Source organism: Bufo gargarizans, chromosome 7 (assembly GCF_014858855.1).
Source record: "Bufo gargarizans isolate SCDJY-AF-19 chromosome 7, ASM1485885v1, whole genome shotgun sequence".
Lineage (NCBI taxonomy): Eukaryota > Metazoa > Chordata > Amphibia > Anura > Bufonidae > Bufo > Bufo gargarizans.
In genome coordinates this window covers 80,458,508-80,477,857 of record NC_058086.1, presented here as the reverse complement: position 1 = coordinate 80,477,857, position 19,350 = coordinate 80,458,508, and the positions used below count along the sequence as shown (strand labels likewise).

The window sequence follows — 19,350 nt, the reverse complement described above, 5'->3', positions numbered from 1 at the left end:
TAGTGGTTTCTGCTGTATCAGAGCTATTTTAAATCTATCCCTAAAAGGGTATATAATATTCAAGGTGCACATAGGGTCATTCTGAATAACTTCACACACACGCTACTGTGCATATCCCAGTCTAATTCTGTCCGTAAAACGTATACCGGTCACCCAGCGCCTAAATACTAGGCCTCAAATTCATAGTCAGCTAAATCTGTGGTTACTGCTGTGCCTGTATTAGTGTAATACGGTACCTAAATAGATAGCCAGATAGTGTCAGGTGTCTGTAAAAAAAGGCCTGAATTTGAATTCAATACATTGGGCCAAATAATATTTTTGTTGTTGTGGTGAACGATAACAATAAGGAAAACATCTAGTAAGGGACGCGGACGTGGACATGGTCGTGGTGGTGTTAGTGGACCCTCTGGTGCTGGGAGAGGAGGTGGCCGTTCTGCCACATCCACACGTCCTAGTGTACCAACTACCTCAGGTCCCAGTAGCCGCCAGAATTTACAGCGATATATGGTGGGGCCCAATGCCGTTCTAAGGATTGTAAGGCCTGAGCAGGTACAGGCATTAGTCAATTGGGTGGCCGACAGTGGATCCAGCACGTTCACATTATCTCCCACCCAGTCTTCTGCAGAAAGCGAACAGATGGCGCCTGAAAACCAACCCCATCAGTCTGTCACATCACCCCCATGCATATCAGGGAAACTGAGCCTCAAGTTATGCAGCAGTCTCTTATGCTGTTTGAAGACTCTGCTGGCAGGGTTTCCCAAGGGCATCCACCTAGCCCTTCCCCAGCGGTGGAAGACATAGAATGCACTGACGCACAACCACTTATGTTTCCTGATGATGAGGACATGGGAATACCACCTCAGCAAGTCTCTGATGATGACGAAACACAGGTGCCAACTGCTGCGTCTTTCTGCAGTGTGCAGACTGAACAGGAGGTCAGGGATCAAGACTGGGTGGAAGACGATGCAGGGGACGATGAGGTCCTAGACCCCACATGGAATAAAGGTCGTGCCACTGACTTTCACAGTTCGGAGGAAGAGGCAGTGGTGAGACCGAGCCAACAGCGTAGCAAAAGAGGGAGCAGTGGGCAAAAGCAGAACACCTGCCGCCAAGAAACATAGAAACATAGAATGTGTCGGCAGATAAGAACCATTTGGCCCATCTAGTCTGCCCAATATATCTGAATCCTATGAATAGCCCCGGCCCTATCTTATATGAAGGATGGCCTTATGCCTATCCCATGCATGCTTAAACTCCTTCACTGTATTTGCAGCTACCACTTCTGCAGGAAGGCTATTCCATGCATCCACTACCCTCTCAGTAAAGTAATACTTCCTTATATTACTTTTAAACCTTTGCCCCTCTAATTTAAAACTGTGTCCTCTTGTGGTAGTTTTTCTTCTTTTAAATATGCTCTCCTCCTTTACCGAGTTGATTCCCTTTATGTATTTAAAAGTTTCTATCATATCCCCTCGGTCTCTTCTTTCTTCCAAGCTATACATATTAAGGTCTTTTAACCTTTCCTGGTAAGTTTTATCCTGCAATCCATGGACCAGTTTAGTAGCTCTTCTCTGAACTCTCTCTAGAGTATCTATATCCTTCTGGAGATATGGCCTCCAGTACTGCGCACAATACTCCAAGTGAGGTCTCACCAGTGTTCTGTACAGCGGCATAAGCACTTCACTCTTTCTACTGCTTATACCTCTCCCTATACATCCAAGCATTCTGCTTGCATTTCGTGCTGCTTTATTACATTGTCTTCCCACCTTTAAGTCTTCTGAAATAATTACTCCTAAATCCCTTTCCTCAGATACTGAGGTCAGGACTGTGTCGAATATTCTATATTCTGCCCTTGGGTTTTTACGCCCCAGGTGCATTATCTTGCACTTATCCACATTAAATTTCAGTTGCCAGAGTTCTGACCATTCTTCTAGTTTTCCTAAGTCCTTTTCCATTTGGCGTTTCCCTCCAGGAACATCAACCCTGTTACATATCTCCGCCTGCTACTGACCGCCGCCATCTGGGACCGAGCACCCCAAAGGCAGCTTCAAGGAGTTCCCTGGCATGGCACTTCTTCAAACAATGTGCTGACGACAAGACCTGAGTGGTTTGCACGCTGTGCCATCAGAGCCTGAAGCAAGGCATTAACGTTCTGAACCTTAGCACAACCTGCACGACCAGGCACCTGCATGCAAAGCATGAACTGCAGTGGAGTAAACACCTTAAAAACAAGGAAGTCACTCAGGCTCCCCCTGCTACCTCTTCTGCTGCTGCCGCCTCGGCCTCTTCTGCTGCTGCCGCCTCGGCCTCTTCCTCCGCCTCTGGAGGAACGTTGGCACCTGCCACCCAGCAAACAGGGGATGTACCACCAACACCACCACCACCACCTCCGTCACCAAGCATCTCAACCATGTCACACGGCAGCGTTCAGCTCTCCATCTCACAAACATTTGAGAGAAAGCGTAAATTCCCACTAGCCACCCTCGATCCCTGGCCCTGAATGCCAGCATTTCTAAACTACTGGCCTATGAAATGCTGTCATTTAGGCTGGTGGACACAGACAGCTTTAAACAGCTCATGTCGCTTGCTGTCCCACAGTATGTTGTTCCCAGCCGCCACTACTTCTCCAAGAGAGCCGTGCCTTCCCTGCACAACCAAGTATCCGATAAAATCAAGTGTGCACTGCGCAACGCCATCTGTAGCAAGGTCCACCTAACCACAGATACGTGGACCAGTAAGCACGGCCAGGGACGCTATATAAATGTAGTGGCAGCTGGGCCCCAGGCAGAGAGCTGTTTGGCGCACGTCCTTCCGCCGCCAAGGATCGCAGGGCAACATTCTTTGCCTCCTGTTGCCACCTCCTCCTTCTCGGCTTCCTCCTCCTCTTCTTCCACCTGCTCATCCAGTCAGCCACACACCTTCACCACCAACTTCAGCACAGCCCGGGGTAAACGTCAGCAGGCCATTCTGAAACTCATATGTTTGGGGGACAGGCCCCACACCGCACAGGAGTTGTGGCGTGGTATAGAACAACAGACCGACGAGTGGTTGCTGCCAGTGAGCCTCAAGTCCGGCCTGGTGGTGTGCGATAATGGGCGAAATCTCGTTGCAGCTCTGGGACTAGCCGGTTTGACGCACATCCCTTGCCTGGCGCATGTGCTGAATTTGGTGGTGCAGAAGTTCATTCACAACTACCCCGACATGTCAGAGCTGCTGCATAAAGTGCGGGCCGTCTGTTCGCGCTTCCGGCGTTCACATCCTGCCGCTGCTCGCCTGTCTGCGCTACAGCGTAACTTCGGCCTTCCCGCTCACCGCCTCATATGCGACGTGCCCACCAGGTGGAACTCCACCTTGCACATGCTGGACAGACTGTGCGAGCAGCAGCAGGCCATAGTGGAGTTTCAGCTGCAGCACGCACGGGTCAGTCGCACTGCGGAACAGCACCACTTCACCACCAATGACTGGGCCTCCATGCGAGACCTGTGTGCCCTGTTGCGCTGTTTCGAGTACTCCACCAACATGGCCAGTGGCGATGACGCCGTTATCAGCGTTACAATACCACTTCTATGTCTCCTTGAGAAAACACTTAGGGCGATGATGGAAGAGGAGGTGGCCCAGGAGGAGGAGGAGGAAGAGGGGTCATTTTTAGCACTTTCAGGCCAGTCTCTTCGAAGTGACTCAGAGGAAGGTTTTTTGCAACAGCAGAGGCCAGGTACAAATGTGGCCAGCCAGGGCCCACTACTGGAGGACGAGGATGAGGAGGAGGTGGAGGAGGATGAGGATGAAGCATGGTCACAGCGGGGTGGCACCCAACGCAGCTCGGGTCCATCACTGGTGCGTGGCTGGGGGGAAAGGCAGGACGATGACGATACGCCTCCCACAGAGGACAGCTTGTCCTTTCCCCTGGGCAGCCTGGCACACATGAGCGACTACATGCTGCAGTGCCTGCGCAACGACAGCAGAGTTGCCCACATTTTAACGTGTGCGGACTACTGGGTTGCCACCCTGCTGGATCCACGGTACAAAGATAATGTGCCCACCTTACTTCCTGCACTGGAGCGTGATAGGAAGATGCGCGAGTACAAGCGCACGTTGGTAGACGCGCTACTGAGAGCATTCCCAAATGTCACAGGGGAACAAGTGGAAGCCCAAGGCCAAGGCAGAGGAGGAGCAAGAGGTCGCCAAGGCAGCTGTGTCACGGCCAGCTCCTCTGAGGGCAGGGTTAGCATGGCAGAGATGTGGAAAAGTTTTGTCAACACGCCACAGCTAACTGCACCACCACCTGATACGCAACGTGTTAGCAGGAGGCAACATTTCACTAACATGGTGGAACAGTACGTGTGCACACCCCTCCACGTACTGACTGATAGTTCGGCCCCATTCAACTTCTGGGTCTCTAAATTTTCCACGTGGCCAGAGCTAGCCTTTTATGCCTTGGAGGTGCTGGCCTGCCCGGCGGCCAGCGTTTTGTCTGAACGTGTATTCAGCACGGAGGGGGCGTCATTACAGACAAACGCAGCCGCCTGTCTAAAGCCAATGTGGACAAGCTGACCTTCATAAAAATGAACCAGGCATGGATCCCACAGGACCTGTCCATCCCTTGTGCAGATTAGACATTAACTACCTCCCCTTAACCATATATTATTGTACTCCAGGGCACTTCCTCATTCAATCCTATTTTTATTTTACCATTATATTGCGAGGCTACCCAAAGTTGAATGAACCTCTTCTCTGTCTGGGTCCCGGGGCCTAAATATATGCCAATGGACTGTTCCAATGTTGGGTGACGTGAAGCCTGATTCTCTGCTATGACATGCAGACTAATTCTCTGCTGACATGAAGCCAGATTCTCTGTTACGGGACCTCTCTCCTCTGCCTGGGTGCTGGGCCTAAATATCTGACAATGGACTGTTGCAGTGGTGGCTGACGTGAAGCCTGATTCTCTGCTATGACATGCAGACTAATTCTCTGCTGACATGAAGACAGATTCTCTGTTACGGGACCTCTCTCCTCTGCCTGGGTGCTGGGCCTAAATATATGCCAATGGACTGTTGCAGTGGTGGCTGACGTAAAGCCTGATTCTCTGCTATGACATGCAGACTGATTCTCTGCTGACATGAAGACAGATTCTCTGTTACGGGACCTCTCTCCTCTGCCTGGGTGCTGGGCCTAAATATATGACAATGGACTGTTGCACTGGTGGCTGACGTGAAGCCAGATTCTCTGCTATGGGACCTCTCTCCAATTGATATTGGTTAATTTTTATTTATTTTATTTTTATTCATTTCCCTGTCCACATTTGTTTGCATGGGATTTACCTACATGTTGCTGCCTTTTGCAGCCCTCTAGCCCTTTCCTGGGCTGTTTTACAGCCTTTTTAGTGCCGAAAAGTTCGGGTCCCCATTGACTTCAATGGGGTTCGGGTTCGGGACGAAGTTCGGATCGGGTTCGGATCCCGAACCCGAACATTCCCGGGAAGTTCGGCTGAACTTCTCGAACCCGAACATCCAGGTGTCCGCTCAACTCTATTTATTGGGCCATATAAAATATCTGCCATTATTAATCCGGTTGCTTTTCGTCTTGAACTTCCGCAGACTTTAAAAATTCATAATGTTTTTCACAAATCATTGCTGGAAAGATATGTCGAACCTGCTGAACAGTCCTCCTGCTCCTGTCTTGGTGGACGGTAATCTTGAATTTCAGATTGGCAGGATAGTGAACTCACAAATTTTCCGTAGATCTTTCCAGTATCTCATGCACTGGAAAGGTTACGGTCCAGAGGAAAGAATGTGGGTTCCTGCGACCGACGTTAATGCCAGTCGCCTTGTGAAGAACTTTCACAGGGCGCATCCTGATAAAGTTGGCCCTTGGTGTCCAGAGGTCACCAGTAGAGGGGGGGTACTGTCATGGTCCCTCCCATGACAGAGGTAAGAAGATCTGAGAGACTAGCGGCACGTGAGGGTATCTTGTAGTCATTACTGGGGCTCTAATAAGTTCTGACTCACACTGCCTACCATGCGGTTGATATTTCTTGCTGGAGTTGGTTGAGCTGGTGTGTTGTTCTTTTGGATCTCCTGCTCCTCCATTCTTCTTTACGATAAGTGCATGTTTTTGCATTTTGATATTCGCTTGTGTGTGTTGTTGTCTAGGCCTCAGGGAGACGCTGGTTCCTTCATCTGGGGAGGAATCAGAAGTCTCATTCCCTGCCACCACTCCTAGGGACATCCAGGGTCTCCAGGGCTAAGGTTCTGGAGAATGAGTATTTCCACCTTCAGGATCTACTCATACTGGAAGGAGTCAGGTAGAGGTCTAGGGATTCCTAGGAGGTCACCATCCCTCTCCCTTAGCTTTGAGGCCTAGAATCAGGTCTATTCCTATCTGGTGTTACCCCCTCCCCATTACCCGTGACAACTGCACCTTCCAAGGTATTCAGTTAGGGTTGTAGTGATTGTTTTAAATCCACAGATTTTTCACAAAACATATTACAAATGACATTTTTTCCAATAATAAGTTAATTTAGCCTAAAAAATTTGAAGGAAAAAAAGCACTACATAATCAGTTATGCATTTCTCCCGAGTATGGAAATACCCAAATGTCATAAACCAGGCATCCTCAAACTGCGGCCCTCAAACTGTTGTAAAACTACAACTCCCACAATGCCCTGCTGTAGGCTGATACCTGTAGGCTGTTCGGGCATGCTGGGAGTTGTAGTTTTGCAACAGCTGGAGGGCCGCAGTTTGAGGATGCCTGTCATAAACTGCTGTTTGGTAACACGGCAGGGCTTCAAATGGAAAGAGTGCATTTAGATTTTGGATCATGGGATTTGCTAAAAAGAGCAAAAGGGGTAATTTTTTCACTGGAAAAGTTCTCTTTTTATTTGTATCATCTTGGGGTATATTTGACTTTTTGACTGCTTCTTATTAAATTTTTGGGATGTAGACAAAAATTGCAGTTCGGTTTTTTTCTTTTTTTTTAGCTTCTATTGGGTTCACTGTGAGGTATAAATATGAAAACCATATTGTTAAGGTTGATACAATTACTTTGATATCAAATATATACATACATATATATATATATATATATATATATATATACACAGTACAGACCAAAAGTTTGGACACACCTTCTCATTCAAAGAGTTTTCTTTATTTTCATGACTATGAAAATTGTAGATTCACACTGAAGGCATCAAAACTATGAATTAACACATGTGGAATTATATACATAACAAAAAAGTGTGAAACAGAAAATATGTCATATTCTAGGTTCTTTAATGTAGCCACCTTTTGCTTTGACTACTGCTTTGCACACTCTTGGCATTCTCTTGATGAGCTTCAAGAGGTAGTCACCTGAAATGGATTTCACTTCACAGGTGTGCCCTGTCAGGTTTAATAAGTGGGATTTCTTGCCTTATAAATGGGGTTGGGACCATCATTTGCCTTGTGGAGAAGTCAGGTGGATACACAGCTGATAGTCCTACTGAATAGACTGTTAGAATTTGTATTCTGGCAAGAAAAAAGCAGCTAAGTAAAGAAAAACGAGTGGCAAGCATTACTTTAAGAAATGAAGGTCAGTCAGTCTGAAAAATTGGGAAAACTTTGAAAGTGTCCCCAAGTGCAGTCACAAAAACCATCAAGCGCTACAAAGAAACTGGCTCACATGCGGACCGCCCCAGGAAAGGAAGACCAAGAGTCACCTCTGCTGCGGAGGATAAGTTCATCCGAGTCACCAGCCTCAGAAATTGCAGGTTAACAGCAGCTCAGATTAGAGACCGGGTCAATGCCACACAGAGTTCTAGCAGCAGACACATCTCTAGAACAACTGTTAAGAGGAGACTGTGTGAATCAGGCCTTCATGGAAGAATATCTGCTAGGAAACCACTGCTAAGGACAAGCAACAAGCAGAAGAGACTTGTTTGGGCTAAAGAACACAAGGAATGGACATTAGACCAGTGGAAATCTGTGCTTTGGTCTGATGAGTCCAAATTTGAGATCTTTGGTTCCAACCACCGTGTCTTTGTGCGACGCAGAAAAGGTGAACGGATGGACTCTACATGCCTGGTTACCACCGTGAAGCATGGAGGAGGCGGTGTGATGGTGTAGGAGTGCTTTGCTGGTGACACTGTTGGGGATTTATTCAAAATTGAAGGCATACTGAACCAGCATGGCTACCACAGCATGCTATTCCATCCGGTTTGCGTTTAGTTGGACCATCATTGATTTTTCAACAGGACAATGACCCCAAACACACCTCCAGGCTGTGTAAGGGCTATTTGACCATGAAGGAGAGTGATGGGGTGCTGCGCCAGATGACCTGGCCTCCACAGTCACTGGACCTGAACTCAATCGAGATGGTTTGGGGTGAGCTGGACCGCAGAGTGAAGGGAAAAGGGCCAACAAGTGCTAAGCATCTCTGGGAACTCCTTCAAGACTGTTGGAAGACCATTTCAGGTGACTACCTCTTGAAGCTCATCAATAGAATGCCAAGAGTGTGCAAAGCAGTAATCAAAGCAAAAGGTGGCTACTTTGAAGAACCTAGAATATTAAATATTTTCAGTTGTTTCACGCTTTTTTGTTATGTATACAATTCCACATGTGTTAATTCAGTTTTTGATGCCTTCAGGTGAATCTACAATTTTCATAGTCATGAAAATAAAGAAAACTCTTTGAATAAGAAGGTGTGTCCAAACTTTTGGTCTGTACTGTGTATATATATATATATATATACACACACACACACGACCATAAGACGCACCTAGGTTTTAGAGGAGGAAAATGTTTTTCATCAGACCTCAGCTCAGACCCCCAAATGTTAATCAGACCTCAGAACAGATCCCCAATGTTAATAAGACCCTCATTCAGACCTCAGATTGGACCTCCAATGTTAATAAGACCCCCAATCATATCTCAGATCAGACCCCTAATGTTATATAGGACCCCAAATCAGACCCACAATGTTTCTAAAACCTCCAGTCAGACCTCTGTTCAGAAGCAGATGACCACAGACACATAAATCTCATTGTCCTATTCATCATTGATTATCCTAGCTAAAGGAGGGGTTTGTAATGTCTAAACATTGAGCAGAATGCTTTCCATGAGAACTGGTCACATTCACACTAATCAATGAATGAGAAAACACTTGAGGGCAAAGCCTCTATATGTTAATATGTGGCGAGGTGGTTGAGAACTGTTTAGCATATACATTTCCATATACTAAGGTTAACAAAATAAGGTATATTAGACAGATGTTATTCGATACGATATGTAGAAATGGTGGGAAAGTCATGTGGGAAAAGTTACAGCACATATGTGCCGGTATTTAGTAAATAACCAAAAGGGCCGTGTCACGGGTAGTACGGGGAAGGACAGACAACCAAAGGGAACCTCAACAAAACAACAGACTAGGCCCCAAACCTAGGGAACAAAGAGCTCACCTCCTAGCAATCCCTGATTCTTTCCCTAGGCTGCTAACAACATGTGCAAATCTCAAAAGGTAGAAAAGCACATGCACAGGAACCTGAGACTGCTGAAACACTGCACCAAACCCTCAGCTTAGGGAACAGAGAAAGAGGCAACCAGCTCCTTCCAAACTAAAAGCGTCTCCCTGAGGCCTAGTCAGAACAGAAACGACCGGAAAAGGACTTAGCATGAGTAGCAACTGGAACAGGAAAACCACCACTCAAGCAGAGCAATCCACAGAAGAACTATCAGCCGCAGGGAAACAAGTGAGAGGCAGACCATATAAAGAGCCACCTGGCTGATAATGAGCAGCATCTGCAAAGGGGTGGAAACCTGTCAGCAACAATAAAAACAAGAGAGATCTGTCAGATAGACTCCTGAGTCTTCCGTCTATTTGAACTTCTAAGATCTCTCCCAGGATCGGCGGTGACAGTCAGAGGTAATGCAGCCATTCATGAAAATCTGGATATACGGGGAGACCATGGATATGGACATTGGAGCCTCATTTGAGTAACACACTAACACTATTTTGTCTAGAGCAATCCCTTCTGCAGCTACTTAATCAAGAAGCTGAAGCTGGCCACAGGGCTCTTTCTTGAAACCTAGGTGGACCTTGCAGGCTATAAGTGCAGCTAAGTAGCAGTTTATTATCATGGTTTAAGTCTTACTTAGCTAAATAACACCAGTTAGTGCTTATTGTCTAAAATTCTATATTGTGTTTGTTGTATTTGCCAGTTATTGTTTAGTGCTTTTATAATGATATTCTGATTCATTGTTGCTTATGTCTGATATAATACCTTTTCTATTTTCATTATTTTCCATATTATTGTTATTCATTAAATGTTATTTTACATACTGTCTGTTTGTGATTTTTGAGTTGCAAATCCTAAAAGATCCTAAAGAACCTTAAGGAGTGATGCTAAAGTTTCACACTTCCTAATACTGTAACTTAACTCTTCGTCTCAACGCCACCACTCTTGCTCCTCCTGCTGCGTTGTGACCTGACGTTGCACAGTGTAAGTTCACAGAGCACACTGGTGTTCACACTCTCTGCGCATGTCACAGAACAGCATGCGGCTGACAAAGACCAGGAAGCAGAGCCTGCAATGGGAGCGCTGCATTCACTGATCCCCTGTCCCTCCTGTACTGATAAGCGCTTTGATAATGCAAGCGCTCATTAGCATTCGACCCATAAGACACAAGAAAAATACTGTATATATTTTTAATGTTTTACTACTTTTGCATCATAAAATAACTTTGCAATTAAAAATCTGTTGCTTTTGTTATTTTGCATCACCATATACTAACACCCATAATATTTTCAGTTTTCGGGGCAGGCATGTGTTGTCTTGTTTTTTGGTGGAAAGGGCTGCATTTTTTGTTGGTACCATACTGCGATAGATTTTTTTATTGCTTTTTATACCATTTAATGAGATGTGAGGTACCAAGTTTTTTTTTTCTATGGTGTTCATTGTGTGAGAAAAGTAACATGATTCTTTAATAGATCAGGTAGTAACAGACATGGCAATACCAATTCAATTATGTGTACTTTATACATACTGTATATGAGTGGATAAGGAAAAAGGGATTTTTTTTACTTGAAATTCTTTTTTCTTTGTAGGACCTCCTGCTGCTATAGCAAACATTAGAACCTCCAATCGTGTTGAGGAAGTCCCCTTACTCTATTAACCACCTAGATGCTGCGGTCGCTACAGACAATGGCATGGAAGGGCTTAAACAGTCAGGATCTGCACTAGATCTGATCTTGCACGTCACGGCAATTATATGACATGATATGGGAATGTACTACTTGCCATGCCGTACATTTACAGCATGGTTGCAGGAAGGGGTTAATGGCAAAATACATATGTTTTAGCTGCATGGTGACTTGAAATTAGGATGTCATCCACACATATTGGAAACAGATGTGATTCACATATTCACTGTTGCTGGGCAGAATCCAATCCCTATATGGACATAAGGCTAATGTAAACATATTCTCCCTCTAGACTGGTTGAAATTGATAGGAATAGCTCACTCCTATGTGATCAAGGGATAGGTGCTCTAGTCCTATACACTGTTTAACCCTTACAGGAAAGAAGTTTTATAAAAATGTTTGGAATATGATAGGCAGATCACCACTGTATATTGTATTAAATGGTCATAAACATTTATTTGTAAAATAGTTAAAAACACAATCAAATATAAAACCATACATATAGTAGCCTATGCCTCAGAAAGGGATGGACGTCTAGGATAGCTGATAGAGCCAACCAGAGATATATTAATCCTCTCCAGAGTAAGTTCATTCAGTGTTCTTTGAGAGAATACTCTAGTGGTTCAAAGATCTATATTAGACTTGTGTGTTGCACAGTATTAGAAAAAAGGGGCACGTCTCATGTGAATAAGAATCCACTTATTATCACACAATTGTAAGCAAACGATCTTCTTGTGTGGTTACACCTTTTGAGATGGGTCCTCAGTTTGTGTATAATGCAGATTATATAATTAAGAAAGTCCGCACTCGGTTTCAACAGATAGTTGTATGTTTGGTATATAAAAGCGATATCACACTTGTAGATAATTCTTACCTTCTCTTCTTTTCAGATTTTTTGCTCAATTACATACCCGACATCGATTCCCTATTCTGATACTATGTTCGTTATCCTAGCACGCTCGCTGGTATGCACCCTGGCGTGTAACGTGGTTTGCAGGAGGATCTCAACGTGTGTCTCGTAGCAAGGTATCGCGGGAGTTGATGCCGTAAGTCTGTTAAGAATATTTGTGGTATTTGGAGCGCTCCAGTTGTTCAAATATTTGGTTGGACTATGCAGTCATCTGTGTAGAGGCCTCTTCTTACTGTTGATTCAATGGGAGTAAGTAGCTTTCAAGCCAGACGCGTTTCGGGGACCTCTTTCCCCTTCCTCAGTGGCAGCTCTGCTCCCATTCTTTAAGCTATTTATAGACCGCCTGGATTGACAAAAAAAACTAGTTGGGATTGATCATCTTAGGATTCGGCTTCTTTTCTATAGTATGCGATTTGCACTGTGAATCTCCATTGGTGGCAGGCATGTAGACCTACTCATCATGTATGGACTGGCATTCTACTGTGATACAGATTTGTATATACTATGATCTATGAATAATCCTAAACATAGAAATGTCCCTTCCCCTCCCCTTTCCTTCCCCCTCCCTTCCCAATTTTTTCCACCACACAATCATGTACCTTTTCTACAAGCCGTATAGGGTATTCGTTTTTATTTTTATTTTATTGTGTATCACTTATCATTTTATTATCAATTGTCCATTATTTTATTCTCTTTGTGTAATAATTAGAATTGTTTATGTAATTGGACGACCAAATCCATATAAAGCAAATAGAATTAGCCTTATGTACAGATGGACATTTCTTTTTTTCCCTTTTCTGAATTATAGCAATGTGATATAGCTTTTCTTTTTATTGGGCAACAAATACTAGCTGTGATACATATTATATGTGAAAAACACACAAGTAGCCAAAAAACGCAACAAAACCGCATGCAAATCGCATACTATGAAAAAGAAGCCAAATCCTAAGATGATCAATCCCAACTAGTTTTTTAGTCAATCCAGGCGGTCTATAAATAGATAGCTTAAAGAATGGGAGCAGAGCTGCCACTGAGGAAGGGGAAAGAGGTCCCCGAAACGCGTCTGGCTTGAAAGCTACTTACTCCCATTGAATCAACAGTAAGAAGAGGCCTCTACACAGACTGCATAGTCCAACCAAATATTTGAACAACTGGAGCGCTCCAAATACCACAAATATTCTTAACAGACTTACGGCATCAACTCCCGCGATACCTTGCTATGAGACACACGTTGAGATCCTCCTGCAAACTACGTGACACGCCGGCGTGCGTACCAGCGAGCGTGCTAGGATAACGAACATAGTAGCGGAATAGGGAATCAGCGTTGGGTATGTAATTGAGCCCAAAAAAATCTAAAAGAAGAGAAGGTAAGAATTATCTACCTACCTACATCAAGTGTGATATCGCTTTTATATACCAAACATATAACTATCTGTTGAAACCGAGTGCGGACTTTCTTAATTATATAATCTGGATTATACACAAACGAGGACCCATCTCAAAAGGTGTAACCACACAAGATCATTTGCTTACAATTGTGTGATAATAAGTGGATTCTTATTCACATGAGACGTGCTCCTTTTTTCTAATACTGTGCAACACACAAGTCTAATATAGATCTTTGAACCACTAGAGTATCTTCTCAAAGAACACTGAATGAACTTACTCTGGAGAGGATTAATATATCTCTGGTTGGCTCTATCAGCTATCCTAGACGTCCATCCCTTTCTGAGGCATAGGCTACTATATGTATGGTTTTTTTTTTTATTGTGTTTTTTTTTACTATTTTACAAATAGATGTTTATGACCATTTAATACAATATACAGTGGTTATCTGCCTACCATTAATACATTCAAAACACATATTCTCCCTCTAGTATGATGTCACCCAGCATACCTGTCCTTCTATTTTAACCCTTCAGTCAGTTTGTGGGGATAAACGGGGTTTAACCAGTTACTACATAGAGAAATGGATTTTCTTTTGTATTACTTTCTTATTGAATTGAAAGACAAAGAAATAAACCACTCAATACTCACTTGCCATTCACAGGCCACGTACGGGTAATGTCACTGACATAACAGGATGCTTCACAGCCACCATCCAACAGAACCATCTCCCCAGACTAACAAATAAATAAGAGAGTTTATAATGTTTAAAAATGTCATCAGTGATATCAGAGATACAATGCTGTCTATACATAAGGAGATTGTATAACAAAAAATAGTGCTGAATAATTTGAGCAACTATTCACACTTTGTAATACTGTATAAGATGTTAAAATATTGTCTCATTAAGAGGCTATGTAGAACTATACAGTGCAGTGGTCTCAGGTTACAATATTTTCAACATACAATGTTGTTTCCTGGACCATTATAACTTGAAACCACTATCAACATATAATTCCACAGACACTGCTGATCTCTTTCCTAAAACACGTATATTACTGAAAAGTGTCTCCGCACAGTGCAGCAGACAGCCATCATATCCTGCCAATACATTCACACAGCAACTTGTACACTATCTTGAAAGTGATTAGACACACGTGGACAAAATTGTTGGTACCCTTCCGTTAAACCGTTCGCTACCAGCGCTGCACAAGTAAGGGCAAACGTGGGTCCGCTCGTGTGTGCAGCGGGTGTCAAACAACAGAGACCCACGGCTAATGACTGTGACCAGCAATATTGACTATCGCGGTCATTACAGCCTTTAGATGCCGTGATATAGGGAGATCACGGTATCTAAAGGGTGAAAAAAAACGGCTTCTTATCGGGATCCTCTGCAGCCAATAAAGATGCTGATTTTGTAGGCTTAAATACGAGCTTCAAAAATATAAACATCATGGTCATCACCGCATGTGAAAACAACCGTACTATTATTTTTTTTTTTATATTCTTCAAATGCAGCGAATGGCGTAAAGAAAAAAAAGGGTCAAAATGGCCAATTTGCCATTTTTTCATTACTTCTCTTACCCAAAAATAGTAAATGTGATCAAAAAGTCACAAATACACTCCAAAATAGTATAAAAAAAAACTACAGATTGTACTGCAAATAATGAGCCCCCACACAGCTCAGTAGATATAACTATAAAAAGTTATGGGGGAACATGGGAACAAATGCTGTAAAACATTGGAGGAATTGCGTTTTTTTTTTTTTTTTCAATTCCACACGATTTGGATATTTTTTTCCACTTCCCACTACATTGTATACCATATTAAATGGTGGCATTAGAAAGTAGAACTTGTATGAGGGCTTATTTTTTTGAAGGACATCTATGTAAACGGAAAAATAAAAAAGTTATAGCTCATGGAAGATAGGGAAGAAAAATGAAACAGCAAAAACTAAAAAAACATCCGGTATCCTAAGGGTTAACGGAAGAAAATCCCACAATGATCACTGAAATAACCTGAAACTGACAAAAGTAATTATAAAATTAACTGAAAATAAGCTGCCGAATAGCAGATATAGATTTTTTTATTATAATGAAACTGGCCTGAACAAAAATGATGGTACCCTAAGGCCCCATGCACACGGCCGTGTTTCACAGCCGTGTGCGGGCCGTGGAACCGCGGCCTGGATCCCTCCTGAGAGCAGGAGCGCACGGCGTCACTGGTTGCTATGACGCCGTGCGCTCCCTGCTGCCGCCGCAATACAGTGACACACTGGTATGATCTATACCAGTGTATTACTGTACTGTGCCGGCAGCAGGGAGCGCACGGCGTCATAGCAACCAGTGACGCCGTGCGCTCCTGCTCTCAGGAGGGATCCAGGCCGCGGTTCCACGGCCCGCACACGGCTGTGAAACACGGCCGTGTGCATGGGGCCTTAACTTAATATTTTACAGCACAACCTTTTGATGCAATCGCTGTATATTGTATTTTGGCCCACTTCTCATGTGCAAACTGCTCCAGAGGTCTCAGGTTTGAAGGGGGCCTTCTCCAGGCGACATGTTTCAGCTCCTTCCACAGATGTTCAATAGGATTTATTTTATTTAAAAAAATGTTTTTATTGCTATTTTAAAAGGTACATCATAACATCAATAAGTACAACATGTACAATGTTTAATAGGATTCATAGGGCTCATAGAAGGCCACTTCAGAATAGTCCAATGCTTAGCTCTCAGCCATTCTTGGACATTTTTAGCTGTATGTTTTGGGTCATTATCCTGTTGGTGAATCCATGATCTGTGTCTGAGACCAAGCTTTCTGCAACTGGGCAGCACATTTCTCTCTAGAATGCTAGTCTTGAAATTGCATTGTACCCTGCACAGATTCAAGACAACCTGTGCCAGATGCAGCAAAGCAGCCCCAAAACATAAATCAAGCCTCCTCCATGTTTCACAGTAGATACAAAGTTCTTTTCTTTGCACGCTTCATTTTTTCATCTGTGAAAATAGAGCTGATGCGACTTGCCAAAAAATATCCAGTTTTGTCCATCTGTCCAAAGGACGTTCTCCCAGAAGCTTTGTGGCTAGATAATATGCAAATTCCAGTCTCACATTTTTAGGATTTGCTTTCAACAGTGGTTTCCTCCTTGGTCATCTATTACATCTACTTTGACTAAGACAGTGACGGACGGTGCTGACACTGAATTACCTTGATCTCTAATCTCTTGGATTGTTGTTCTAGGCTCTTTGGTTACGATTTGTATTATCTGTCTCTTCAATTTTTCATCAATTTTCCTCATGCGGTCACATCCAGGGAAGTTGGCTACAGTCCTGTAGGCCTTAAAATTCTGAATAATATGTGCAACTCCAGTAACAGGAACATCAAGCTGTTTGGAGATGGTCTTTACCTTTATATATAGCGTTTACCTTTAACATGTTTGTCTATAATTTTCTTTCTAATGTCCTTAGACAACTCTCTACCTAGCTTTTTTTTTGGTCCATGTTCAATGTGGTACACACTATAATACTAAACAGAACAGTGACTACTTTTCAGCCTTTAAATGGGCAGACTGACTGATTACCAGATTGAAGACACCTGTGAGGCTAATTAAAGGACACACCTTAGTTTAACACTTCCCTATAGTCAAATTATTTTCAGTCTTTTTTTTATTATTATTAGTCTGTTGAACCTCAATTCAAAAGCAATGTTATTATTTATTTTTTATTATAACTTTTGTCAGTTTCTAGTTATTTTAGTGACCATTGTGTGTTTTTCTTTCTTTAACGGAGAGGTACCAACAATTTTGTCCACGTGTGTATAAAATTTAGTTGCTCACAGTCCTGAATATGCAGGAACTTCCGTAAGACAATAACGAGATAGTTGAGATGTTCCGAGTGGAAACTAGATTGAATTTATTTAACAACTGCCGAGAAATGGGTTGTCCCAGCGGGTTGAGGCGGTTCCCAAGGAGGGCTTTTTGTATGAATTTACCATCAAGAACTTTTTTTTTTTTTTTTTTTTTTTTTTTTATATATTTTATTTATAGTGCAAAAAAAACATATCCACATAACATTTATAATATTATAAAGTCTAAGATCATCCCCGGCCCACCCCATCTATTCCCCCCCCCCCCCCCTCCCAACCTTGCAGGAGGAAAAAAAAAAAAAAAAAAAAAAAAAAAAAAAAAGGTACATATGCATGCATACACATATACACACACATACATACGTGCATATACATATATACACATGCACATACACATACATACACACATAAAAAAAAAAAAAAAAAAAAAAAATATATATAAAAAAAAAAAAAATAAAAAATAAATGAAATCCAAATTAATTAACCATATCCCAGTCTTCCCACAGTTTACCCCATTTTAAATAGGATCCTCTTTGTTTATACAGAATCCTCTCATAGCTTTTCACTTTCTCTACCAAGGCCAGCCAATTGCTGCAATCTGGAGCGGAGGAACTAAACCATAACCTGGAAACAAGAAGCCTGGCCAAGAACATAACCTTAATCAATAATTTACGTTTTATGGGCTGATAATTAACCTCCGATAAGTCTCCCAAGACCCATATCCTGGGAGACAGAGGAACAGCAATGTTGAGTTTACGAGCCAGAGTGGTCTGGACCGATCTCCAATAGCTGCCCACCATTGGGCAGTCCCAAAACAGGTGTAAGTGGTCTGCCTCGGAATCGCCACAGCGTGGGCAATCGGAGGAGGCTCTAAGTCCTCTTCTATATAACCACATAGGTGTCACATATATTTTGTGCAAAATGTTAAATTGTACAACAGTGTGATTAAAATTGTGTGAAACATATTTTAAACTTTCCCCTATGTTCTCCCAATCTGGGGGACCCACCTCTAAAAGTAACGAAGACCAGGACTTCTGTCCTGGTGAAAGAAGACCCAAAAAAAAATGTTTCATTAAGTGTCTATAGCAATGTGATATTTTAATTTTCGTGACGGGTTTCTTAATAATTAAATCGTGTAAAAATTCAGGAGTATCTATAAGAAAAAGGTGACTATTCAAAGTACTAGAAAGTGCAGACCTCAATTGAAAATATGCGTACCAGGCCACCTCACTCAGATTAGCCCTTTGCCCCAATTCCATCGAGGACAGAATTTGTCCACCACTAACCACCTGATGTAAGTACTCAACATTCCTAGTCCTCCAATACTGGCAGCAATTCAAGTCCCTTAAATTCAAAAGCTTTGGATTATGCCATAGTGGGGTACATATAAGTGATGCCTTAACTCCACACCAGCTCCTAATAACCCGCCAGGTCTTTATAGCCATTCTGCAGAAAAGTGTATGCCCGGTCTGTATATTTGATAAATAGTCGGACTCCAATACAGTAAGGAAATCCGTAAAACCTGAGTCTTTCACCACTTTACTGCAAAAGCTGCTATTTTCCCAGTCCTTAAAAAGGCACAGTTGAGAGGCCATAAAGTAACCCCTAAAATAGGGGAGATTAAGGCCTCCCTGGTTATAAGGCATGGAGAAATAAAGCGCCTTCAATCTAACACGCTTCCTCCCCCATAATAGATCGTTAAGCATCCGCTCTATCAATCTAAAATACTTATCTGCGATCCATACAGGTGAGTTGCGCAGGACATAAAGAACCTGGGGAAGTACTACCATTTTTATTAGAGAAATTCTATCAGCTCTTGTATGCAGAATTTTTTGCCATATCTTGATTTTAGCCCTCAACTTTATCAGCAGGGGAATCAAGTTAAGTTGTAGATATTCCTGAGGTTTGGCAGAAACTGAAATCCCCAGGTACTTTATTGATTCAGAGACTGTTAACTGGTTATCCCAATCGCCTCGCAGCTCGTCTATAGGGAGGAGAACAGTCTTCTCCCAATT

The 19,350-nt window shown here is 43.0% G+C and overlaps 1 protein-coding gene across 7 annotated transcripts in view; it reads right to left on the bottom strand.

Annotated features, from left to right (window-relative positions):
* The window catches only part of XPNPEP3 (X-prolyl aminopeptidase 3), a 548,503-nt gene that overhangs the window by 238,680 nt on the left and 290,473 nt on the right, over positions 1-19,350 (bottom strand). For all 7 annotated transcript variants that reach the window (XM_044302131.1, XM_044302133.1, XM_044302134.1 and 4 more), the window contains one exon: positions 14,123-14,208. In XM_044302131.1, the coding sequence (XP_044158066.1) occupies positions 14,123-14,208 (86 nt within the window). The remainder of the gene's footprint in view (positions 1-14,122; positions 14,209-19,350) is intronic.